Raw genomic sequence first — 27,125 nt, 5'->3', positions numbered from 1 at the left:
GCCGGCGAAGCCAGAAAAGTAGACTGCTTGATAACTACCCCCCTGTATATCCAAAACAAGTCCTCACTCACTGGATTTACAACATACTGTTGTGGTTTATAATATGATATTTCAGAGTAGTCAGCCCTCCCTCAGATAATGTTAAATAGTAAAACAAATAGTGTGTTATAAATCTAGTGAGTATATATATATATGTATATATATATATATATATATATATATATATATATATATATATATATGTGTGTGTGTGTGTGTGTGTGTGTGTGTGTGTGTGTGTGTGTGTGTGTGTGTGTGTGTGTGTTTTGAGTACCTACAAGTTATTCTCTTTTTTCTAATTTTATTAACAATACCAAATCTGAAATAAGACAAATAAAGTTGTATAGCACAAAAGAGAGTTTATTTTTTATGGATAATTTAAAACCAATTCAGACATATTTGTATAACCAACTAATATTTCTTTGATGTGCCTAAATATTACATTGCTAGAACTTAAAAAAAGCAAACAAAATGTTAACTTTTTTTCACCTTAAAACTCCAGGTATATATTCAAGGTACAACAAAGTTTACTGTCAGCGAAAAGGAAATGGATCTTTGGAGAGTCTATGTCAGAGTTTTCTTTAATATAACCCGAACATAAAAAAAAGAAATAAACACCCTTAATATAATTTAAAAACATCAACAACAGCATAATGTATAAACTAATTGCATTGGGGTAGCGAAATGCATGAGAGCCTATAAACGTTTATGAGGCAGTCGTTATTATCTTCTTCAAATATTCAATATCGGGTACCATGTTTTGTATTTTCTTGTCTGCATTTGTATTTTTCTAAATATTATCTTATTTGTTATTTCACCTGTAATATACAAGGGTAACATAACATTCTAGTCTCCTAGCCAATACAAAATCTGATGCCTTATTGCACTTATAAATATGGAAGAACAAAAAGTGCCCATGTACTATGTGCAAATTGTACAAATATCTAGGCTATGTTTGAAAGGGAATAAATAGCCAATAGTATGCTGAGACCTTACAGGTGCTGACTGATATGTACACTCTATTCACAGCTCATGGACTATAACCATGAATCATTGCCTATGTTAATTCAGAGATCATTATTGGGTGTTTTCATGCTGCATGTTAAAAAAAGGCTAAAGCTTAGTAGAATTTGTATAGCCACCATACTTTCAATTTTAAAGGCCCTTTTAAAATGACCTAAAAAAAAGCATTTGTTACAAAAACATAAATGTTTTGATGGTACCAATACAAAAGAACATTTTTTTCATACCACCATCAGGTATCACTAAGACTTTACAGTATTGTAAAATATTCTGTAGTCTTTGACAACATGTTTTATTGCAAGCAAACTTTATTCTCATTAAAATAAATAAATATATAAATATGTCCAAAATAGACACATGATTCAAATTTCAGATCAATTCTAACTTAAGTTAGATGTTTAAATAGTTTACTTGCTAGTGTTTTGAGTAGACTTTGATGGAAATTACAAGAATGGATTAAGTTAGTAGGTTGTTGAGTAGGAAGTTTGCATTTGTGAGATGTTGGTTATGTTTCATATGTTAAATGGATGTTAATAAAGTTTTATATGTTTGAAAGAAATTAGATGTGTCTTATCATTTATACATGTTAGATATTTAGATATGTATTGTGTTTGAGAGAATCTAGATGTATCTTATATATTAAAGCCGGATTGAATATATAATATGTTTAAATGGATTGTATGTTTTTTGATAGCAGTTAGACGAGTCTAATATATTTAAGAGATGCTATGTGTGTCTTAAGCTAAAATACGTTAGGTCGGATTTGTTTGCCACATGCATGATTCGCCTCATACATCTCTGTAGTATATATATTTGAGAAATGTTAAGTATGTCTTATTCCTGAATTGTGAAAGGTGCTAGATGTTTTTGTCATATACGTATGTGAGATGTAAGATGTGTCCCAAAAATTTGAGGGAAGCAAAATGTATATCATATATCATATATGTCTCATTATTTGTTTTGGAGATTCAAGATTTATCAACCATGGCAAATGAGTGGGAGAAGACCACAAATGTCTCACTTGTCTAGAAGATTACCATTCCTCTTTTACCTACTCTGTACTCAACTAGAAATCTAAACTTCATCCTCATCCATTCTGAAATGCACCAATCAGTCTTAACATGGAAACTGCAATACTACTAATTGATATTTTACTATAATATGGTCATATTACACCTTGTCTGTCTATATAGTACACATATGGTTCATAATTTTTTAAGAAATTATTTTAGTATAAGCTGATTTGCAGAAATAAAGGTAGCCTCTTGCCATTAGATTATTAATTATTGACACAGGCAGTGTTATTAAATCCAGCGTGATCTCCCGACTAAATGTATGTTACTTGGTTCTCCGGTGAATAAAGGTTTTTTTTTGTGTATGTGTATGTTTTTGCAATACATTTTCTGTGGTTGAATTGGTTATTTCTGAACTTGTATTCAGAATAACTAAAAAAAAACTGGAAACCAAGGACACTTTTATACTTAACTTAATTTTACAAACTTACAAACAACATAATTTCTAACAAAATACATGGGTTGGAAAGAGGAATGTATATATTTTTTGTTTAGCTATAAATATATGGGGTTTTTTTCTAGTGTATAGGACATTTTTTGACACAAATTTATAACAGACCCAACTCTACTGATGTGTAAAGACCATGGACTAATGGAAAATGTATGTTAACATACATGGTTGCCTTTTGATGTACCAGTAAGACAATGAAACCTGGAAGGAGGGTATTTGGAATTCAATATTTTTAACAAAAATAGGCAAATGAAAGAAGATAAATTAGGTAGATTGTTTACAACTCCCTCCTCTATAATCACTTTTAGAGCATCCTTATTCTAACATAGGGGTTGATCACAATACTTTAGAAAGTTTTATATTATGATATTTCTATGAAATTCTCCATTAAAAGGTTATGAAACCCACATTTTTTTCATGATTCAGATAGAGCATGCAATTTTAAATAACTTTCCAATTTATTTATATTATCCAATTTGTTTTGTACTCTTTGTAGCCTTTGTTGAAAAGTATATCTAGGTAGGCTCAGAAGCTGCTGATTGGTGGCAGTACATATATGTCTCTTGTCATTGGCTTCAAGCTAGCTCCCAGTAGTGCATTACTGCTTCTTCACCAAAGCATACCAAGAGAATGAAGCAAATTAAATTATAGAAGTAAATTGGAAAGTTGTTTCAAAATGAACGATATTCCTGAATCATGAAAGAAAATGTTTAGGTTTTGTGTCCCTTTAAAGTCTATAGGTGTTTTTGTAGATAAATGATTTGTTAAGCTATACTAAGGGATTTTGATCGACCCCTTAGTAATTAATGTATGTTCTAATTTTCTCCAACAGATCTTTTGCAATATGGTTCCTGACACAATCCACTATTTTAGCGCACACCGTAGGCCTCTATAATAATAAATTATTTTACATACAGAAGCAATTTGTAAGATGCTGGATAAAATTACATAGCTGATATTTCAGTGATAGGAGATTAGATTAAGCCTAATAAAAATCCGATTAAACGATGAAGATGTCTCTTGGTTGAGTAAGGGAAGCCTGTATTATGGGAAAAATATGTCATTAAAAGAGTCCTTTGGTATGGAATAGATTAATGCGTAGATACATGCAACCGTATAAGAGCCTCACAAAAACAGAGGATATTTCGAAACCAATTTCTTTATATTATGTATGAGACTGTGTCTCTGACCTTTTTTTTTTTCTTTATTTGTTCCTATCACTAAATACAATAAGTTACAGGTTTAATTAATTAAATAATGTAAAACATATTAAAATTTAAAAAAAATGTAAGTGTTTAAGCAGACAAACACAGCAAAGGAAGAAGATTACCATTAAAGATAATAACCACTGAATCTTCCTTGCTGATACCCTGTTCAGTTCCTTTGTAAAACATTTTTCTTCTCAAACGTACAACTGGTATCAGAAAAGTTTGTTTGAAAATAGAAACTGTTTTTCTTTTTTTTTTTTTTTTTTCCAAGAAAGAAGAAAAAATATCCAAAATATTCCATGGAATTGTCTGCTGAATTCCAAGCTCTGTACAGAAGTCTCATTTTAGTTTGTCACCTGCCAAACAGGCATAAGAGATGCAAAGCCATGTGTCACTGTTTTCCCAACAGGTCACGTCTCCATGTCATGGATCGTCATGGTCCACCAAGAGATGTGCATTAAAAAGCTTCCATCACTTGTAATTCCAGACTAAATGTTGACCCTCGCAGGAACACGCGAACATCTTCAAGCTTCTCCTCCACCTCCGTGAGACATTAAATAGTCCAATGCTTTTCACATGGGGGGCACGACTAGACCAGTCATTGCTGTAAGAGTACAAAGGAGAAAGAGTGAGGAGTGTATTTAAATTCCAATTGCAAATCATTTAGTAGTCTTCCCTTCCTTTATAATAAATTAAAATAATATTCCTTAATTAATCATTAAATGTAATGAGAAACAGATTACCCAGTATAAACTAATTTAAATAAGGAACAACCATGATATTAGGATATTTATGTGCTATCAAATAAATATTAGAAAACTACTATTTTTTTTGCAGAATTCTATTGATGTGCATGTATGAATCTTGGATTTAGCATAATAACTGAACATAGTAGGCATATGAGTTTGGCCTCATTACTATTGTTATACTCATTTGCTATTAACATTTCGTTACATGCTTGCAGGGATTTTTTATGCTATTCCTTATTCCATGGGGTCAATTTATTATAGTGCGAGCGGACACGATACAATGTAGCATATCATGTCCGCTGCACATCGATAAATGCAGACAGCATACGCTGTCTGCATTTATCATTGCACCAACAGTCCCTGTGAACTGCTTGCGCAATACCGCACACTGCTAGCAAGGGGTGTCAATCAACCCGATCGTATTCGATCGTGTTGATTTCTATCCGCCGCCTCAGTTCAGGAGGACAGGTTATGGAGCAGGGGTCAATAGCCCGCTGCTTCATAACTTCTGTTTCCGTACGGAGCTTGATAAATTGACCCCTACGACTTTAAGACCATTGTAAATAACACAAGTTTCTGCACAATGCTTTATTTATATATTTAGGTGTAATATATGTATGGTTTAGGGAAGAAAACGTTACTTTTCCAGTCAGTGTTTCATATAAAAGCATAGTTTATTACTCATTCACTCCACTTAAATTATTATGGGCCAGATTACGAGTGCAAGTTGAAAGTAAAAAGTTATTGGTTGCGCGCTAAACAGATGTGCGCAGAAAGCTGAACTGAGAATACCACGCGTATGATAACTTATTCCCCCATAGTAGTCAATGGAGAAAAAACACCCCACTCTCGTGCTACCCCAAACGCATATTCCCAAGTGCTCTAACCCGACATAAAGATATGAATATTTCACATTCCAATGTTCTTCACATAGATATGTTCTATTTATTCATAAATACATATTGATACATATATCTGATTGTATTTTGGTATAATATATATCTATACTTAGATATCTATATGATTATATATACTGTTGGCATAGATATATACAGATATATATAGGAATATCTATTGAAAAATACTTAGAACATATTTCCCTATGTGAAGAACATTGAAACGCGAAATATTTACAGTAAATACAGGGTTAAAACATTTATTAAAAATGAATATTGCATAAATATGTATTTTCATGTACTTGACTGCACTTATATATATGTCTTTAGGTGAGTACATTTGTATTTATATGTGTATATATGTCTGTAAATACATATCTAGACATATATAAATATACATACATATACATATTTAGACATGTATATGTATGTATCTCTAAGTTAAAGCCTTTTACCTGCCATTTTTTCTCTAGCACCCTGAGGCCTCACATCTTTGCACTTTTTTATGCAATATTTTATTTTTATTTATTTTTTATTAGATGGAGTTATTATGAGTGTAACTTTACTTTATAGTGTATTCTTGTGACATTTTTTTGTTTAGCAAAATAGTTAACCAGAACTCTGAGGTTGCGGTAATCATTCTAGCGTAAATGCGATTTTGCTCACGCGTCTGCATTTGCTTTCAACTACGAGCACAATTTAAATCTGATATTGCTTGCGTGCAATAGCGCTCCACTAGTACCCTGACTCTATTTCTATCTGTTTATCTATCTATCTATTTATCTATCTACATACATTGAAATTCTTACATTACAACCAATTACTTATTTCACTTACATTTTTAGTTCTAATTAACTGTGCAATAACAACAAATAACAAACCAAACACAGATAATTGCTGGGTTATACAAATATATATATATTTGTATGTACATTTTATATCAAATAAAAACCTGTTATTAGTTTAATACAGTATTAAAGGGATTTAGTTATGACTATCATGTTTGCATATCCATAATAACATGTATCCTTTCTCTAACCTGCACCTCTATTTAACTTTCTCTAACCTGTATTTCACTTTAATGTACACCCTTTACTATCCTGTACATCTCTTGATAACCTGTTCCCCCGATCTAATATGTGACTATGGGGCTTGATGCCCCATGTTTCTGGTGACCCTTCAGGCTCGATGGAAACACAAGTTATGAAGCAGTGGTCTAAAGACCGCTGCTCCATAACTTGTCCGCCTGCTCTGAGGCCGCGGACAGACATCGGCAGAAATCAACCCGATCGGCTAGCAGCCGATTGGTCGGGAATCTGCAGGGGGCGCATTGCACCAGCAGTTCACAAGAACTGCTGGTACAATGATAAATGCCGAGAGCGTATGCTGTCGGCATTTATCAATGTGCAGCGGACATGATCTGCACTATTGGATCATGTCCCATCGCACAATGATAATTTGGACCCTATATCTGTCACTAACCTGCCTGTCCCTCTTTAGCCTACAGATTTCTTTTACCAGAATTCCTAATTCCTAACCCTTGTTCTTCTCTATCCTGTACTCCAGGAGTGGGCAACTGGTGCCCAGGGGCCAAATAAAGACCTCAGAGGCTTCTCCTGCCTCCCAGAGGCTCTCCTGAAGAGCAGTAAAGTGTGCTCCATTTTTATACAAATCACCTATTGTTTGTTTTACCCTATAAAATACCCACATGCTACATTAATTCATCTTTGTTCCCTTACTCCAATCTCTCCCACAGAGGATTTAAATAGTTATTGGTGTAGGACAAATATAACAGTTAAAAGCACCGTGAGTCACTTTGAGATCTTATTAATATCATATGTGGCGCTTTGATAATTATTTACTGCCATTCACTATTGGACACTTTCTAGACATACCCGTCTCAACTAAGCTTTTAATTGTATCCAACATGGAATCCTCTCAAAGAGATGTATAACCTGTGTCTACATTACCGCAACTTTTATAAGACTAAAATATTACAGCAGTAGTGTGTAAAAGTAATTATGCATCATTTTTATTTAGATAAAACCATTTAAAATGACAATATTATGGTCACAGTCTTCCTCTGTCCTTAATTGGTTATGTTTTAGCAAAATATATTACCTAAATTATGCTGAAATTCTGCATTTTCAGTGGTAATTATGTGGCCCAATTAGGTACATAGTGATAGTATAACTACATTCAGTTAGCTTTTGACAGAGATCCAGTAGTGTAAATGTACCAAATTTGCACTTCTAATTATCATGAGATTTACACACAGTTCAGAGTTATCTTACAGATAAACAGTAGCTAAATTATTCATGGATGTATAGTGAAAAATGTGTTTACTATGCATAATTCAACATTTTGAGGCTAGATTACATGTAGAACGCGATCTATAGTGCAGACTGTGTTAACTTTTTTTGTGCGGCCTTGCGCAAATAGTAATACATAATCTAGTATTACAATTGGATGGTTAAATATTTTAGCCAAATCATCTTAATGCAGCTCACAATTTTAGTGTGCTATATTCTTTGAATATAGAGCACAGTGAGCTATATTAGTGTGCTCATTTGACTCGTATTCTAAGTGGTAAGTTAAAGGGACATGAAACCCAAATTAAAGGGCCACTGTAAGTAAATATTTTCTATGCCTGTTACTAACTAACTACCCCAAATACGCTTTTTATCAATAGCATTTCATTAACATATCTCTACCGTATATCAGAAATCTTGTCTGCAAATTTAATTGTTTTCCAAACCAACTCCGTGGGTATCCTTTGCTCTGTACCAATCCGTTTACAATACCTAGGTTTTAAAATGGCGCTTTAAACACAAAGTTATTGGTTTAAGTATTTTGAACATGCAGTGCTGAAAATAGTGGGCAGGATAACATGGCATCATCAGCGAATAAAAGATATAACTTTTAGAACGTTATGAAACTTCGTTTTGGAGAAAATATAGGTCAGTAGGTTTTAATTAATGTTTATTAACTTTAATATGTTAGTTGTTTAGCTTAAAAATTATAACAGAAAGTAATCCTTTAAGACAGAGTACGCCATTTTAAGCAACTTTCCACTTATATTAGCTAATGTGCTTAGTGGTCTTGGGGCTAGATTTATCAAAACTGAGGCATATACGCGCCCCTGTACACCTCAGCTTGCCTGTGGCGGCGAAATTACCCGCAGGTTATCACCATTGCACACAAGGGCAATTTTGCCCTCACGTGCAATCCCGCCCCCTGCCCGCGCACAGCCAATCATGCGCGGGCAGGAGCTGTCAATCTCCTCAGTCGGACTCGACCACAGAGACTGAATTTCGCCACCTTAGAGGTGACGAAGAAGTTAGGGAAGTGGCGGTCTGGTGACCACTGCTTGTTAAATTACGGCGAGCAAGTTCTTGTGAGAACTTGCAGCCGTAGGGCTTTGATAAATCGAGCCCTTGGTATTGTTCTTGAAAACAATACCTAGGCAGGTTTAGGAGCTGTGAGCTAGCTGTTGATTGGTGGCTGCACATATATTTCTCTTGTCATTGGCTCACTAATGTGTTTAGCTAGTTCCCAGTAGTGCATTGCTGCTCCATCAAAGGATACCAAGATAATGAAGCAAAATTTATAATAGAAATAAATTGGAAAGTTGTTTAAAATTGTATGCTCAATCTGAATCATGACATACAACATAATACTGGAAAATGTAGCACTTTTTAGGAACTGAAGTAAACCATTATTATTAATAGTATAGCACAGAACTACATTAAAGGGACACTAAACCCAAACATTTTCTTTCATGATTCGGGTAGCGAATAAAATTGTAAACAACATTCCAATTTACTTCTATTTTCTAATCTGCTTCATTCTTTAGATATCATTTGTTGGAGAAATATCAATGCACATGGGTGAGCCAATCACACAAGGCATTTATGTGCATCCACCAATCAGCAGCTACTGAGCCTATCTAGATATGCTTTTCAGCAAAGGATATCAAGAGAATGAAGCAAATTAGTAAATAGAAGTACATTAGAAAGTTGTTTAAAATGGCATGCTCTTTCTAAATCATGAAAGAAAAAAAAATGGGTTTCATGTTCCTTTAAAGAACCAGTAAATATAGTAGAAATGAATACCTGAGAAATACACAATACAAAAGACAATGCAATAGCACTTACTTTGAATTTTAAATTAGCTGTAGAATATTTTCTGGCAAATTTCAAAGTTAGTCTAGTTTTCCATCCCCCCTGTGTCATGTGACAGCCATCAACCAATCAAAAAATGCATATAGGTATATACTGTACACTTTTGCACATTCTCAGTAGGTACTGGTGCCTCATAAAGTGTGCAAAGAAAAAGAATGTGAACGTTTTCATAATGGAAGTATATTGGAAGTTTTTTTTAAAAGAAAATGAATGCTCTATCTGAATTAGACTGGTGCAGCGCCAAAATATTCGGTTCATCTGAATCTTTCAGAAAGAATATTCAGGGAAAATGGTTTCACTATTCAGATTTTAACTGAAATGAATATTCGTAGAACATATTCATTTGTTTTCGTTAAACAAAGGTAAATGTTCCAAAGCTTAAGGTGACAAAAGTTCATTAGCAAGCTGGAGCGCTTGTGCAATAAATTTACCCCTAAGGGAGGATAAATCTACCCCTAAGCCTCCTAAGAGTGTCTGGGGCTCTGTAAAGAAGAGGAGGCGGTTAGTGCAGCTCTCTAGTCTTTAGACGGATAAATTGATCCCTTAAAGGTAATTTAAAGAAAACTAATGAATACTGATTAATTTACTCAGTATTTTTTATTTCCTTTAAAAAAAATAATTGGGTCATTCATTCAGATAGCCATTTCGTTAATACGAAACAACTAATGAACCTTTCATTTTGACTTTTTCACTACTTGTGCACCATCAGCTTAGGGTACCCCGCTCTATCCAACATGCAGATGAGCACCCTACACTATCACTCAAACCATACAAAATAACTCTGGTCTTGTAATACTAGCACAAAAACAGAAGCACTATTGATTGTGCTTGCGCACTGTTAATGCACAATAGTGATAATATTTATTGCACTCCACTTGTAATCGAGGCCTTTATTGCAAACTCAGTTATGTGTTTTATGGACCTTTAAAAGGACAGTCAAGTCAAAATTTCATGATTCAGCTAGGGCATGCAATTTTAAACTTTCCAATATACTTTTATCATCAAATATGCTTTGTTCTTTTGGAATTCTTTGCTGAAAGCTAAATCTAGGTATATATATATCATATCAATTTCTAAAGCCTTGAAGGCCGCCTCTTATCTCTAGTGCAATTTGACAGTTTTTCTCAGTTAGACAGCGCTAGTTCATGTGTGTCATATAGATAGCATTGTGCTCACTCCCTTGGAGTTATATATGAGTCAGCACTGATTGGCTAAAATGCAAGTTTGTCAAAAGAACTGAAATAAGGAGGCAGTCGGCAGAGGCTTCAATACAAGGTAATTACAGAGGTAAAAAGTATATTAATATAACAGTATTGCTTATTCAAAACTGGGAAATGGGTAATAAAGGGATAGCTATCTTTCTAAACAATAAAAAAATCTGGAGTAGACTGCCCTTTAAGTTTAAAAAATGTCTTTATTTGAGATGTCAAATGGCTTAATCGACATATTGAAAGACTGATATCATTTTGAAACTATAAACAATTTTCAGATCAAGTACTTAAAGGGACACTCAATCAAAATTAAACTTTCATTATTCAGAAAGAGCATGCCATTTTAAACAACTTTCCAATTTACTTCCATTATCTAAATGTGCACAGTCTTTTTATATTTAAACTTTTTGAGTCACCAGCTACTACTGAGCATGTGCAAGAATAAGTGTGTATGCATTTCTGAATGGCTGATGGCTGTCACATGGTACGTGTATGCATTTGTGATTGGCTGATGGCTGTCACATGGTACAGGGGGAGTGGAAAAAGACATAACTTTTAAAATTGTCAGAAAAAATATCTACTACTCATTTGAAGTTTAGACTAAGTGCTATTGCATTGTCTTATTATCTTGCATTTGTTGATTATGCAAATCCACTGTGTTGACTGGTCCTTTAAATACATATTGTAAACAACTAGTAAACAAATATTAAAGGGACACTGAACCCAGAATTTTCCTTTTGTGATTTAGATAGAGCATGAATTTTTAAGCAACTTTCTAATTTACTCCTATTATCAAATTTTCTTCATTCTCTTGGTATCTTTATTTGAAATGCAAGAATGTAAGTTTAGATGTCGGCCCATTTTTTCTTGCTGATTGGTAGATACATTTATCCACCAATAAAAAAGTTCTGTCCAGAGTTCTGAACCAAATAAAAAGCTTAGATGCCTTCTTTTTTAAAAAAAAAGATAGCAAGAGAACGAAGAAAAATTGATAATAGGAGTAAATTAGAAAGTTGCTTAAAATTAAATGGTCTATCTGAATCACCAAAGAAAAAATTTGGGTTCAGTGTCCCCTTAACAGCTATGCAAAGCTTGAGGGATATTAAAAGAAGAAAAATAACACTATATTATAATTTATAGTAACAATATTTAAATTAAAAAATATGAGTAAATACTGTAGTTAAAACTTATGGTAAATTGATGTTTGTGGATGCCATACAGATGTATTAATATTTGTTGGCTGAAAATAACAAGCTCCCGCCATTTCCAGAATAAAATTCAAGTTACTATTAATTGGAGGTTTTTCGTTTATATTTTTGAATTATGCTCCATTATGTTTAATAGATTACAAGTATTTTCCATGATCCTTTAAAAAGGGAGGGCATGTTATTGTTTTGACAATTGTGAAAAAAAATCAAGATTTTTCAATATTCAATCTGAATTCTGCTTTCAGTATTTGTAAATATGATGAATAAAATACTCTTTAACAAATGAATTATGTTTTCATTATTTCCCTTTTCTTATGCACATATCTTTTATATCTGCATTATGTTTTTACATGTTTAAACTATGTATTACAGACCATATTTGTGATGTAGACAATATAATTAAGTTCCGCGTTTACACACTACAAGTCTTGTATCAGAAGTGTATCACAAACTGGTTTCCTGCCTGGCTCCTAATCTCCCTCTGGCCTGCGGAGTTTAACTGGCAGTTAGGGGATGAGGGAAGCTCCCCAGGGTGTGTAAGAGACCTCATTGAGCCCAGTGCTGAAAGACCAGGTCTGAGAGTGAAACGAGATCCGAGCATCTGGAGCAATATTCCTCGATCCTCAGATTACTCAGATTACCTTTACAGAATGTAACCCCTTCACCACGCACATGCTGCAATGGAATGAATATGTCTGTGTGTATGTGTGCAAATATATTAAATCAATAGCGATATTCAATGCAGATAGATAGATGATAGATAGATAGACATACATAGATGATAGATAGACAGATAGACATATACCATAGATAGATACATTAGATAAACAGATAGTTTAGATAAATTAATAGATGATCAAAGAAAAATTCATACATAGATAGATAGACAAAGATATATAGATAGATACATAGATAGATAGATAGATAGATAGATAGATAGATAGATAGATAGATAGATAGATGGATAGATAGATAACCGACAGACATATACAATAGATAATTAGATTAGATAAAAAGATAGGTAGCTATATTAATAGATGATCAACAAACCAGGGAGATAGACAGATATAGATAGATAAATAGATTGACAGACAGACAGATAGATAGATAGATATATAGATAGATAGATATAGAAATACAGACACATAGCTAAAAAAGGGCAGAGAGAGACAGATAATCTCACATAAATCCATAAAATGTGCAGCACATCAAAATACATTATGTATCCCTGAATCACGTCATTAAATCCTAGTGAACACAGTCTATTATCCCACTGTTAAATCTATGTACCATACCTCTATTTAAAAATGTACACACAGACACACACACACACACACATATATATATATATATATATATATATATATATATATATATATATATATATATATATATATATATATATATATGAGTGCCCCTGTCTGTTTCTGCCCTCTAGTCATGCAGAACATAGCAGCCCCATGCTGGGATTCCTTCAGAGGTTTCACTGCGGTCTCTCAATTCTTCCTGTTCTGACAGCCCTGGGGTCCCTGTGGAGGGGGTGGGTGCAAAATGTTAAGAGCTAAGACTTGACCCTTAGGGACTGCAGGTCAGACAGAAGGGGAACCCGTCTCCCCTGCTCAACTCTCCCAAAAGAACAAGTATGTAGGTGAAGAGCCCTACAGGTATAAATAATGTGGCACGCTAAAGATATACTGTTCCATGTACTAACAATTCTCACTACTACAAACATAAATGACAGAAGGAAAAAAACGTATACACAAAACAAAGTATTATCAGCCTTCACAGTCACAGTGATAGTCAAAGTGAGACCAGGAAAGTTCTCAGTAAGAAAAGGTGCCCATAGTTTGCTGCCTATACTGCTTAATGACAAATCCAGCCCTGCAACATACAACCAAAACACACAACTGGTTCTTATGGATAAGTAATTATTTTTGTGTTACAGAAATAAAGAGAAACTACATCTCATATTATAAATATATAATGTTCTATATTACTTATGCATTTTACTCATGCTATAAATAAATAAATAAACATGACTATATTAGTGATATACAACACAAATCATGTTGTAGACAAACATTTCATTTTATAGCTATACATGCATCATGCAAATCAAAAATACATGTTTGCCCAGATATGCCACTTGATCTGTCTGGCATAGATACGCATTGTGTTCATTCTCACAATTTAATGCTCCTCTGCTTAAGTGAGATACATATTACCATGGATATGTTATATTCACGTAGCTGTGCATATAACACTTTGGCTACATGTGACAGACAAGTTTTTTCTGTTATAGCTACAAGCTGTTCTGCATGCTCTGAATGCGACAGACACACACTGCTTTGCAGGTCACTGATATGCACTGTTCTGCATCTTATAGACACAAACTGCACTGCATTTCATAGATATGCACAATTATGTTACAGATACAATTGGCTCTGACTGTAGTACATATTCCAGATAAACATTGCTCTGCATGTCATAGATACACATTGCTGTATATATCAAAATTAAGCATTGATCTGCCCTCACAGACAACACAGTGCTGTGTGTATTACAGATAAGCATTGCTCTGCAATTATATTATAAATAAGCATTGCTGTATATATCAGATATGGAATGCTAGTTATGTCCCAGGTACATATCGCTCTGCACGTTACACATACACATTGCTGCTCCTGTCAGAGATAAATATTCTTTTCTCCACTACATATTGACATTGTTCTGGTTTTCATAGCATATCAAGCAATGATAAGTTCCACTAACGACTATCCATTTTTTTTAGAAATACTTTACTACTTTATACACATTATCTTCCATTTATAGGGGCCTATTTATTAATGTGCGAGCGGACATGCTCTCGGCATTTATCATTTCACTAGCAGTTCTTGTGAACTGCTGGTGCAACACCACCCCCTGCAGATTCGCGGCCGCCAGCAGGGGGTGTCAATCAACCCGATCGTATTACCTCAGAGCAAGTGGACAGGTTATGGAGCAGCGATCTTTAGAAACACACCAGAAACACAGAGCTTGTATATCTATCTATTATCTATCTATCAATCAGTCTATCGGTCTGTCTATTTGCCTGTCTATGTTTACCCACATGTTGGAGATAAAGACTTCTAACATAAAAGAATGTTAGCACTACTTTACTAAGAACAGCACAAATCTCTTGTAAATTCAGATCTGTTTCTTTTAAAGGGATAGTAAACCCAATTTGTTTTCTTTCATGATTCAAATAGAGCATGCAATTGTAAGCAACTTTCTAATTTACTCCTATTATCAATTTTTCTTCCTTCTTTTGGTATCTTTATTTAAAAAGCAGAAATCAATGTTAAAGAGCCTGCCCATTTTTGGTACAGACCTGGGTTGCACTTGCTTATTGGTGGCTTAATGTAACTAACCAATCAGCAAGTGCAACCCAGTTTCTGAACCAAAAATGGGACGGCTCTTAAACATACATTTCTGCTTTTCAAAAAAAAAACAAGAGAAGGAAGAAAAATTGATAATAAGACTAAATTAGAAAGTTGCTTACAATTGCATGCTCTATCTGAATAATGAAAGAAAATAATGTGGGTTTACTATCCCTTTAAATCATATACTAGGGTTGTCCTGCTTTTAAGGATGTTATGTAAAGAATAACCAAATTGTGTCCAATAATATTGTTCAGCACTATATATTCATCTCAGCTTTGAATTCCACTCAATAACTCATGTAAGCCATACCACCTCTGCAGTTTTAGAAATCTACCACAATATATAATCTGGCATTTTATCAAATTTCTCTGATCCAGCCAGGCTCAAATTCCCAAGTATGACATATTGTTCTAATTCTTTTATTTGAAAAGGCATTACTGAATAGTCTAAATTATTGATTCAATGATCTACATTTTCTTTCATATTTCATGTAATTTTAGTGTAATTATTGTCATTTTTTCTTGATCCCTCACCTCGGAAACTGTTAGAATTGCTGCTGGAGCAGGCTGGAGATGGGGATCCCTGCGGTCGGATGACGGGGGCAAAGGCACTCTTCTGTTTGATGGAGGGGAATACGGAGGAGGAGAAAGGCAGGATAGATGAACTTCCGGAGGAGCCCACAGGCGGGCTGGAGGGCATGACTGCAATGAGACCATTGGCGAAGTCAGTTGGGGCAAATGCCAACATGGCAGGCTTGGCAAATGTATATGTATGAAACATATACAAAGAAACAAAAAAATGAATGAGTCTTGTAGGAATAAACAATTATAGAGATGCTTGTCACCAAAATACAGTACAGTATGTTGACTTTCTGGGCATTGGATTTGCTTAGAATACTCAATAAGTTGTGGCAAGTGCATGTTGGAGTATAAAATATACTCAGTATAGCACAGCCCATTGATACGTAGTTGGGGGGTACTCACTGCCGTAGGGGGAGGTGGTAGGGGAGCCGTTGATGAATCCAGGGGACCCGGGCACCCCTAGGTTGGACATGGGGACGTTGCTATAACCATTCATGCTGTTGCTGGGAGTGCTGTAGTTAGACTGTTGTGGGGTGGAGCTGGTGGAGTATCCGCGTGGGGAGATACTGCTTGTGTTCCGGATGTAACCTGAGGAAGTAAAAAAAAAAAAGATGAGAACGGAGCTTTAAGAGGGACCTTAATGTAAGGACCAAGAATAACATTATTAAAAATACATTAAACTAAAATTTGTATTCCACATAAAATAATTAAGTATTATAGATGTAGTAAAAAAATCTTTCAAATGTACTATTTTATGCATTTTCTCTGATTTTATGAATAATTTTACTCAGAAAGTTGTGTTTTTCCATAGCTGGAGTGTAATTCTGAGGAATTGCAAACCCTGACCTTGCAACATTCTATACTGTGATTGCTTTATCAGTCTAGGGGGCCGATTTATCAAGATCCGTATGGAGCTTGATGCCCTTTGTTTGGCTCGCCGGAAACAGAAGTTATTAAGCAGTGGTCTAAAGACCGCTGCTCCATAACTTGTCCGCCTGCTCTGAGGACGCGGACAGAAATCAACACGATCGGATATGCAGGTGGCGGCATTGCACCAGCAGTTCACAAGAACTGCTGGTGCAATGATAAATGCCGACAGCGTATGCTGTCAATATTTATCGATGTGCGCGGACATAATACGCTACATCGTAGCATGTCCGCTCGCACATTAATAAATATACCCCCATGGGTTCATTTATATCTGTCCGTGATTGACCACAGCACAGCTGATACGATAAGCAATAGGTAAAGGGATTTTATCGCTGATATATACTGTGAATACTTGACAAATTATTTATTTAGGGTAAACAAAGGTCAAAATTGAAATGTGCATTTTGCATTTCAATTTTGGATAGAAAAATTTTTGCGAAAATGCTTCTGGTAAAAGTTACAATGTTTTTTCTGTTTTTGAGCGCATACACTCAAATTGCTGTGAGTGCTCCATGCACCAGCATTTAAACACCACTCATAGAGTTGGCAGTGGTGTGTAGGGATGGGCGAATGTGTAAATTTTCTAATTTCGAATGTAGAACGAATGTTATTGCCAAAATTCGAATTCTAAATCCGAATGTCGATAAGAACGAATATTCTTAAAAATTCAAAAATCGAATGTTATTTACAGTTTTCGAATGTCACTTTCGAATTCGAATGTTTATAATTATATTGAATGTCCACATTCGAAATTTCGAATTTAACATTCTATTTAACAAATACTATTCAGAAGTTCAATAGTTCATGTGGTAGGGCGGGAATCTAGTAAATTGATACATAATAGATACAAATATATCATTTTGAATGTTTCCATATAGAATATTGCATAATTCGAATATTACATTTAAAGAAAAAGCATTAGAAATACTATTACAATCTAAATTCGAATTTTTCAAAAAGAATATTTTCGAATGTAATCGTAAAATTCAAAACCGAACATTCGAAAATCGAATGTTAGACTGTTATGTAAACATTCGAAATTCGATTCGAACGAACGAATGTGTTAAAATTTGTGCAGTTTTTCGAATGTTGCGAAACATTCGCCCATCCCTAGTGGTGTGTATTGTATCAGTAATTTGTATCATATAAGCCCCTGCTGGTTGTCTGAGAAGGTGTAGTGATTAAACAATTGTGCATGGGGTACTCACAACATATGTGCATATGCTGCTTAAAAACAGTAATAACTTTTACTAGGAGCATTTTTGCTAATGAAAGTAAAGTGTAAAAATGGTTCTATTCAAAATTCAAATGCACCCATGCACAGTTAAATTTTGATCTTTTTATCCTTTTAAGTTCTTAAAAAGACATGGAACACATTTTTTTTTTCTTTCATGATTCAGATAGAGCATGTGATTTTAAACAATGTTCCAATTTATTTCTATTATCTAATTTGATTTGTTGTCTTGGTATCCTTTGTTGTAAAAGATACCTAGGTAACTCCGGAACTGCTGATTGGTGGCTGATTGGCGTTATTGGTAGGGTGACCATATTGCCGCTTTAAAAAGGGACACATATGAAAAATACATATGTCAGGGATGTTTTCAGGGCTGTTTAAAGAAATCTTTTGTATAAGAACCCTGCCATATGTATTTTTCATATGTGTCCCTTTTTAAAGCGGCAATATGGTCAGCCTAGTTATTGGCTCACCCAATGCATTCAGCTAGCTCCCGGTAATTCATTACTGCTTCTTCAGCAAAGGATACCAAGAGAATGAAGCACATTAGATAATGAAGGTAAATTGGAAAGTTGTTTAAAATTGAATTTTCTACCTGAATCATGAAATAAAAATTCTGGGTTTCATGCCAAAAGAGCAGGATAAAAAAGTGAATAACAGAATTAATGATTGAAATTTTGAAAGAGAAAAAGAGAAAAATTGTCAAATGATGAAAAGGAGTTAAAAATCAGAATTGGGTTTTAACTACATTTTACTATTTTCTGTAATGTAATAAGGTGGCTTTTATTACAATCTACTATACACTAATGCAGGTGTGTAGATTAGGTTTTATACATTTGCTATAAAAACGGTTAACGGGGAAATGGGGGAATAATTAACTCAACGTTTTACCTCAATTTGAAAGATCAAAACAGCAGGATATAAATATTAATAGAACATGACAGTAGAGTTAATTTTTAATGGGACTATAAAGTAAAGCAAAATACAGTCCACTTTTATGAATCCTTCTGATTTAAATTACAGGTGGCCCTCGGTTTACAACGGTTCAATTTGCACCGTTTCAGAATAACAACCTTTATTTCAGTCATGCGACTGCTATTGAAAAGCATTGAGAAGCAGTGCATTGATTAAAATAGCCAGTAGCTGGAGCTGTCCGCTTGTGTTGCAGCAAAGATATGCAAGTCAAGAAAGCTAAAATGAATCAGTATAACTAGACCTGAGCTATTGAGTAGCTTTCATAGGAACAAGATCTTCCTTGTCTATAAATCAGTCCAGATTGGAATGCATAGAAAGAATTGTTTGAAGAAAAATGCAAGTAAAGTCTGTTTTGTGTGATTCTTTTTTTAGGTTTATAATGATGTTTTGCAAATGTTTTTGTTCATTTAACTTAGTTTAATTATATATTCTGTGTTGTGTGATTATTTTATTAGGTTTATAATGCTGTTAAGCATTTAAAGTCTTCATTTCAAAGCTTTAAAAATAATGTATTAGGTGTTACTTATGACAATTTTGTGAGGGGCCTGGAACCTAACTCCCTCACTTCCCATTGACTTACATTATAAACTGGGTTTCAATTTACAATGGTTTCGATTTACAACCATTCCTTCTGGAACCTAACCCCGGCGTAAACTGAGGGCTACCTGTATTTGTCAAAGGATCTTTATATTACTGTGACAAAATCACAAAATCAACAATGTAGAATTATTATTATTATTATTATCGGTTATTTGTAGAGCGCGAACAGATTCCACAGCGCTTATTATAGTAAATAATCAATAAAACTGGAAATCTTTTAAACAAAAATGATTATAAAGAGACAGAGAAACTGTATAAATATACTATAAATAGATAAGGAAGATGAGAAACACATGACCATGAAAAGAAAGTGAACTAGAATCATCAAGATTATTTTGACTTAGTAAGAAATATGTAATTCCAGCACGATTCTATGGAGAGTATTCACTAAGATTTAGAACCTTATGATATAAAGCTCCCTGCTCAGGCAAGATGATCTTAGAAGTTTCATCAGTACAGTGAGGGACTTCACATTTTTTTTTAGAGACAAACATTTTACATTGAGAGCTGTTTATTTTGCTATGCAGGGTTCTAAATGTGAAGGAGAGACCCATATATTACAATATAGGGCACCGGTTTTTAAACCTGTCCTCAGGCTTCTGTAACAGGCCACATTTTGAGGATATCTGAACTAGAGCACAGGTTAAATAATCAGCTGATTAGTAACCATGGTTATTTTACCTGCTCTCCTCCAAGGTAATCCAGAAAACCTGGACTGTTGGGAAAGCCTGAGGAGAGGTTTGAAAACCAGTGATATAGGGTAATAAAAAAAATCCCAAGCATTTTCTGAGAGCTACTTCTAAATTTAGTCACATAAAACAGAGTTTTCTTAATCTAGGCCAGTAACACAGTTTGTAGCAGAAGTAGTAAAAAAAGGGGCAATTGCTGAAACTGTGAAATCAATTAGTTGGTGAGATAGCACAAGATAGAAAAATGAGAGAGAAAGAGAGAACAAGGAGAGGTTATGATTGGTGAAAGTAAGGGCCTATCACTATACACTAGATTATTTATGTGTATGTTCCTTCTCACCCTGGTTGTTGGCTTGTGATTCTGAGATGCTGACTCCTAGTTGTCCCCCGTATGAATTTATCCCCATCATGCCACTGTGTGCAGGTGAGCTGGACAATGTTGGGATCTGGCTGTGATTCCGAGGGACGCTGTATAATGCCTCAGCAATATCAGCTGCCCTTTTCAAAATAATGTCCTGTAGGAGAGAGAGAAAAAAAGAACCCAAGTATGAGTTGAGTATTATAAAAAGCAGTCTCTCTCATATTAACTATGAAGTTGACAAAAAAAAACTCCAATGGAGGTCTACCTGATTATTGTGTGGTGTTCCATACAATGCCTCCACCAGATCAGCTGCTCTCTTCAATAACATTTCCTTAAAAAGTACAAAACAAAAGTCTTAATGTAATAAAACATCAATTCTTTTGATATACATAAAATATTAAAGGGATAGCCTATTCAAATTTAAACTTTCATGATTCAGATAGGGCATGCAATTTTAAACAACTTTCCAATTTACTTTTATCATTACATTTGGTTCTCTTGGTATTCTTTGTTGAAAGCTAAATCTATGTAGGCTCATATACTAATTTCTAAGCCACATTTTGATAGTTTGTCACAGCTAGACAGCGCTAGTTCTGCTCACTTCCACTGAGTAATTTATGAGCCATCACTGATTGGCTAAAATCCAAGTTTGTCAAAAGAACTAAAATAAGGGGGCAATCTGCAGATGCTTAGATACAAGGAAATCACAGAGGTAAAAAGTATATTAATAGAACAGTATTGGCTATACAAAACTGGGGAATAGATAATAAAGGGTTTATCTATTTTTTTAAACAATAAAAATTCTGGAGTAGACTGTCCCTTTAACTGTCTTAACATCCTACTAAATGTTACTATATTATTATCATTGAGGGATACTGATAAGAATCTGCTGAAGAAGAACAGTGCTACAGTATAAAACTAGATATCTTATAAAACACTGGGAGCTACCCATGGTCCTGAATAGATAATGGATAAGATAATATGCATGCATTTATGTATCACATTTAAAAAGTTATGAAATATCTTCCCTTATGAAATATCTTCTAAGTTTATGTGTTTGTGCCCAGATATGGCTTATAATTAAAGGGATATAACGGTAAGAACAGAATTGTGCATGAGAGAATTTCAGTTATTAAATTTACATATTCTGCACAGACCAAATGCACTTAAATCCAAACATTGCACCGGCTCAGAGCTGGTGGTAGTTTGTGTGATGCAAACCGAGTGTCCTGTGACATAATACACCCAATCACTGGCTCTCTGAGCAGGTGCAATATCAGTACATTGGGCAAACACAGCATATATACAGGTGCCCTAAAACAATATTTAGTTTTTAAAAATCGGTTAACATGTTTGATTTGGTGATCTTTCATATGCATAATATCAATATTTTTAGTTTATTCCTTGTATTTAATTACTAGATAAGAGGCCATATCACTTTAAATAATATCTTTCAATGTCATCTTCTCCAACATAATTTCTTTGCTTACCTTTGCCAGCCTCTCAGGGTCTCCAGGATGTCTTGGAACTACTTTCTGTAACCGTTGGAAGCCATAATCTATAGTGGGTTCATTTAAAGCTAAAAGAGATAGACAAAGTAAATATTAAATGGATGTTGTGTAGCTCCATCAGTGGGAGGTATGGTCAAGATGTTCGACTTATTATAGGCCAAATAATGCTCAGTTTATAGAAATGCTGGTAATGTTGCTAATAAGTGAAAATGTCAGCATCAAAACGTCTACACCAACATTTGTATTTAAAAAAGCAATATGTTTGAACATTGAAAAAACAGCATTTAGAATGTGACATGGGGTAGATTGCAGCATCCGCTGCTTGATAAATCTACCCCCAGAGTTTTAGGTCCGCCTGAAACTTATGTTAAAAAGCAGAGGTCATAAGACCACAGCTCCTAAATTCATCTGCCTCCTCTGAGGTTGCAGACAGCAATCATCCCGATCCGAATGTGATGATCGACACCCCCTGCTATCGGCATTGCACAAGCATTTCACCAGAAATGCTTGTGCAATGATAAATGCCAACAGGGTATGCTGTCTGCATTTAGCGATGTTGGGCGGATCATGTCCGCCCAACATTTGATAAATCTACCCCATAGTGTCAAGTTTACTAATATCACAAATCTAGTTGCCTGACATTAGTTTAGGCCCACCTAGCAACTATTGAGAACAGTTTATCTGACTCCTATGGTTTTCTATTAAGCAGATTGACATAAGCAAAAGCTACTCAGAGCTTATTTGATCAAATTTATAGAATAACACAAGAATTGGAGGGTTGTATCTAAAAGGGGCTTTTTTCAAATTCAAAGTGAATATAAGTCAAAGGATAGGCAATAGGAGAATGGGGATACAGAAAGACATTTAAAGAAGGAAGAAATGAAGGAAGCTTGGAAAGAAAGAGGTAAGGGAGGAATGAAGGAAGGAAAGAGGGAAAGACGGAAGGAAGGAATGAAGAGGGGGAGAAGGAAGGAATGAAGAAATGAAAGGGGAAGAAGAAAGGAGATAATTAATAAATGAAGGAAAGAAAGAAAGAAAGAAAGAAAGAAAGAAAGAAAGAAAGAAAGAAAGAAGAGTTGTGGTCCTTTACTTTGCTATATGTATAGTTTGCATGCTACTGACCTTCCTTAGCCTGCTGCTATGGCCAACTATAGCGCTAGGCCAAGAGTTGCTAAATAATTATGCTATTTTACCCAGGTTTGTTTAATGTACCCATTCTATAAGTCATGTAATCATCAATTATGTGTGGTGATCATACTAGCAAACAATACAATGTAAAGTGCCACTGAAATATAACAATCTACAAAGAATAATGGATGAAAGTCCATAGAAAATATAACATGAATCTTAATATGCACATAAAAAGTCATCTAACTTTTAACTCTATGTAATAAATGTTCCCAAGCACAGCCCAAAACTGATTACTGTGACCTCCTTCTCAAGTAGAAAATTCACACACTAAATACCCTGGTTTAGCTAACGTGCTTTCAGACCATATTGTAATCTGCTATCCTTGTTTATCTAAGACTGACTTCCGTAGAATTAAATGAACGGAGAAGGTCACATTCCCGCAGAAACCACATCTCTATTTACTTTTTATTAAATAATTGCAAAGAACATGAATTTTAATATAACAGGAGCCAGACAAGAGGGAATTTAATAAAAAAAAAGAAAAGCCTTGAAAAAGTGTACGTTGGCTAAACTTAGATTTAGCTCATATCCCAGTGGGTATGTTTAAATAGTTTAATAATCTCAGTTTCTACTGTCACTGAAGTTAAAACCCCAATTGAATTAATGTGGAAAAGAATCTATGTATGTCCAGGGAATTAGTGAGAATCACTTCAGGTGTATTTTACACTGTCCCACATCACGTCCTCTCTGTGTGTCACTCTATTCAGGTGCCCTATTCTACAAATTGTAAATTGCTGTAAAATAGGTGTTTTATAAAATAATTATTTTACTATTTTTTTCGATCATAGCTGTGAGCCATAGAGTCCTTACAGCTACTGGGAACTGGAAATTGATTCCCACTTTTGTGATTCTCAAGTGAGATGCGCCAATGACCCCATTTATTTTAGAGAACATATTTTGGAGGTAATATGGCACACATACATTTTTGTAATCCACCTGTGTTTGATTAGACATTTTAACTATGATTTAAAGGGATAGTAAACCCAAAAATGTTCTTTAATGATTCAGATAGAACATACAATTTTAACAAACTTTCCAATTTACTTCTATTGTCAAATTTGCTTCATTCTCTTGTTATCCATTGCTGAAGGAACAACAATGCACTACTGGCAGCTAGCTGAACACACCTAGTTAGCCAATCACAAGAGACAAATGTGTGCAGGCCCCAATTAGCAGCAGCTCCTACTGGTGTATATGTGCTTATTATTTTTCAACAAGAGATACTAAGAGAACGAAGAACATTTGAAAATAGAAGTGAATGTATAAGTGTCTTAAAATGACATGCTCTATCTGAATCATTCAAATTTAATTTTGACTTTCCTATCCCTTTAACTTATGATGAATCCTAGTGACTGACTTTATTTCCTGAAAAAATTAGCCTTAGGTACGTTGTGCTCAAAATATTTCTAGCATTAATATGGTAGAGTTACATTTAAAAACATGAGTTTAAGCAGAAGTACCAGTCAATTTACATTGGCAGGAAGTACCTATTATCCAATCAAAGATAAGTAGGAAGTTTATATCAGCTAATTGATACTAGTAGGAAGTAGACAACTGATACTACTCTAATAGTTTCATTTAAATTTAAGCAGCTTTTACTTCATATTACTTCATACAAAAAAAATGGCAGCATGTTTAAATAACGCTCTTTCATATGAATGAATATTTTCGGTATAATGTCCCTTTAACTGATAGGCGCTGTACAAGAAAAAAGATTTAAGCTAAAAATAAAAATAAACAAATACCTGTACTGAATTAAGATTGTGCGTTATAAGTAGACTGACCATATTGCCGCTTTCAAAAGGGACGCATATGAAAAATATATATGTCAGGGTTCTAATAACAGAACATTATTCAAAACATTTCTTTAAACAGCCCTGACATAGGAAAAATACATATGTGTCCCTTTTTAAAGTGGCAATATGGTCAGCCTAGTTATAAGATGATCTGTTCTTTCACAGTTTGAACGTAATGCTTTGCGTTTCAAATTAAATCCCAGGATCTCATGATTTACATTTAAATTTCTAAACATTTGGATTGTTATTCCTAAAATCTATTAGCAGATAATTGATGATTGCCACCATATTTTATTTAATGCAGGAAAAACAACAAATCACAGAATTCTATGCATTATGGTTCCTCAAGCTTATCTCCATTTTAAATATGCAATTAGTTAAAGTTTTTTCAAGGTAAGCTCTGCACAAATTTCCAGCTTTTGACTCCTCCCTGTGCACCATCATTACACTTCCTTTGTATTAGTAATTATAATCCCCTCCTTGCGCATCTTTATAGCTGCTTCCTGTGTTCCACTAATTATTGATTCCCCTATGCATAATTATGATTCCACTGTGTAATTCTATAATTCTCTTTAATGTATCAGTCATTATGTCAATTGCTCTGTGCACGTTTACGATTTTTTTTTTTTTGCACCATTATTAGTTTATTACTCTCATATTTAACCATTATTATACTCATAGATATTAACAAAACCCTCCATGCCCGAGTATGATTTCCCTTTGTACTCACCTGTATAAATAAATCTCCCTGGGGCTCCTTTACAGAACTGTTTGGATTTATATGATAGTGTAACTTCCACAACTCCGGGAATGTGTCTTGGAGGTGTCTGTACGCGGATAGCATGAGGGGTAATGAGCTACAAAAAAAAAAACATCTAATTACATTTTATTATAAATAATTATTATTTACTACCAATATAAAATCCATATTAAACTATGTATCAATAGAGAGCTGTTCTCCAAACCGTTACTTAGGGTGTGATGATCACAAATTTGCTGACAAGGAGAAAAATCATGCAAAATCTAGGCTCAGCTGCTGATTGGTAGCTGCATATATATGCCTCTTCTCATTGGTTCATTTGATGTATACCGCTAGCTTGTTAAATAAATGGTACCAAGAAAATTAAGCAAATTTGATAATAGAAGTAAATTGAACATGTGTTTAAAGTTGTATGCTCTTTGTTATTCAGGAATTAAAAATTCTGGGTTTGTCGCTTTAACAGTTCTAAAGTTAAAATTTGCCTTTGTAAATGTATTTGTAGGACTTCACAATACTTATAAGACTTATTAGCTTATTCCCTTCATGTTATTAAAATATCAGCACACTTCTGCAGTAAAATAGATATATGAATCAAAAGTAGATGGATGAATCAAAAGTCCAAACATTTTCACTAGGATTTTAGTGATAAGTTTTGAAATCTTCACATCAGATATTAATATAAACCCATATGAAAACTTGCCTATTCCTTCTACAGGCAAAAATAGATATAATGAGGAGTATAGTAACCATGAAAAATATCATCAATAGAGTGAAAGTTTAGAGAAAGTGAGACATATCTTGTCTGCCATGATTAGGATAGAGTATACAATTTTAAACAACTTTCCAATTTACTTCTTGTATCTAATTTGCTATGTTCTTTTGGTATCCTTTGTTGAAAAGTATAGCTAAGTAGGCTCAGGAGCTTGGAGCAAACTGTTGATTGGTGACTATACATATATGCCTCTTGTCATTGGCTTACCATTGTGTTCAGATAGCTACCAGTAGTGCATTGCTGCTCCTTCAAGAAAGGATA

At 34.3% G+C, this 27,125-nt stretch overlaps 1 protein-coding gene across 2 annotated transcripts in view; it reads right to left on the bottom strand.

Moving 5' to 3' along the window:
- Window positions 1–378: 378 nt before the first annotated feature.
- Window positions 379–27,125, bottom strand: part of EBF2 (EBF transcription factor 2) — a 160,187-nt gene continuing 133,440 nt past the window's right edge. For both annotated transcript variants that reach the window (XM_053718110.1, XM_053718111.1), the window contains exons 10-16: window positions 26,063–26,189; window positions 22,325–22,413; window positions 21,100–21,165; window positions 20,814–20,988; window positions 16,448–16,633; window positions 15,998–16,165; window positions 379–4,398 (exon numbers count right to left, since the gene is read on the bottom strand). In XM_053718110.1, coding sequence (XP_053574085.1) covers window positions 4,367–4,398; window positions 15,998–16,165; window positions 16,448–16,633; window positions 20,814–20,988; window positions 21,100–21,165; window positions 22,325–22,413; window positions 26,063–26,189 — 843 coding nt within the window. In that variant the 3' untranslated portion in view covers window positions 379–4,366. The remainder of the gene's footprint in view (window positions 4,399–15,997; window positions 16,166–16,447; window positions 16,634–20,813; window positions 20,989–21,099; window positions 21,166–22,324; window positions 22,414–26,062; window positions 26,190–27,125) is intronic.

This window comes from Bombina bombina, chromosome 6, assembly GCF_027579735.1.
Source record: "Bombina bombina isolate aBomBom1 chromosome 6, aBomBom1.pri, whole genome shotgun sequence".
Taxonomy (NCBI): domain Eukaryota; kingdom Metazoa; phylum Chordata; class Amphibia; order Anura; family Bombinatoridae; genus Bombina; species Bombina bombina.
The sequence above is the reverse complement of the archived record's forward strand: the minus strand, read 5'-3'. Positions and strand labels throughout refer to the sequence as shown.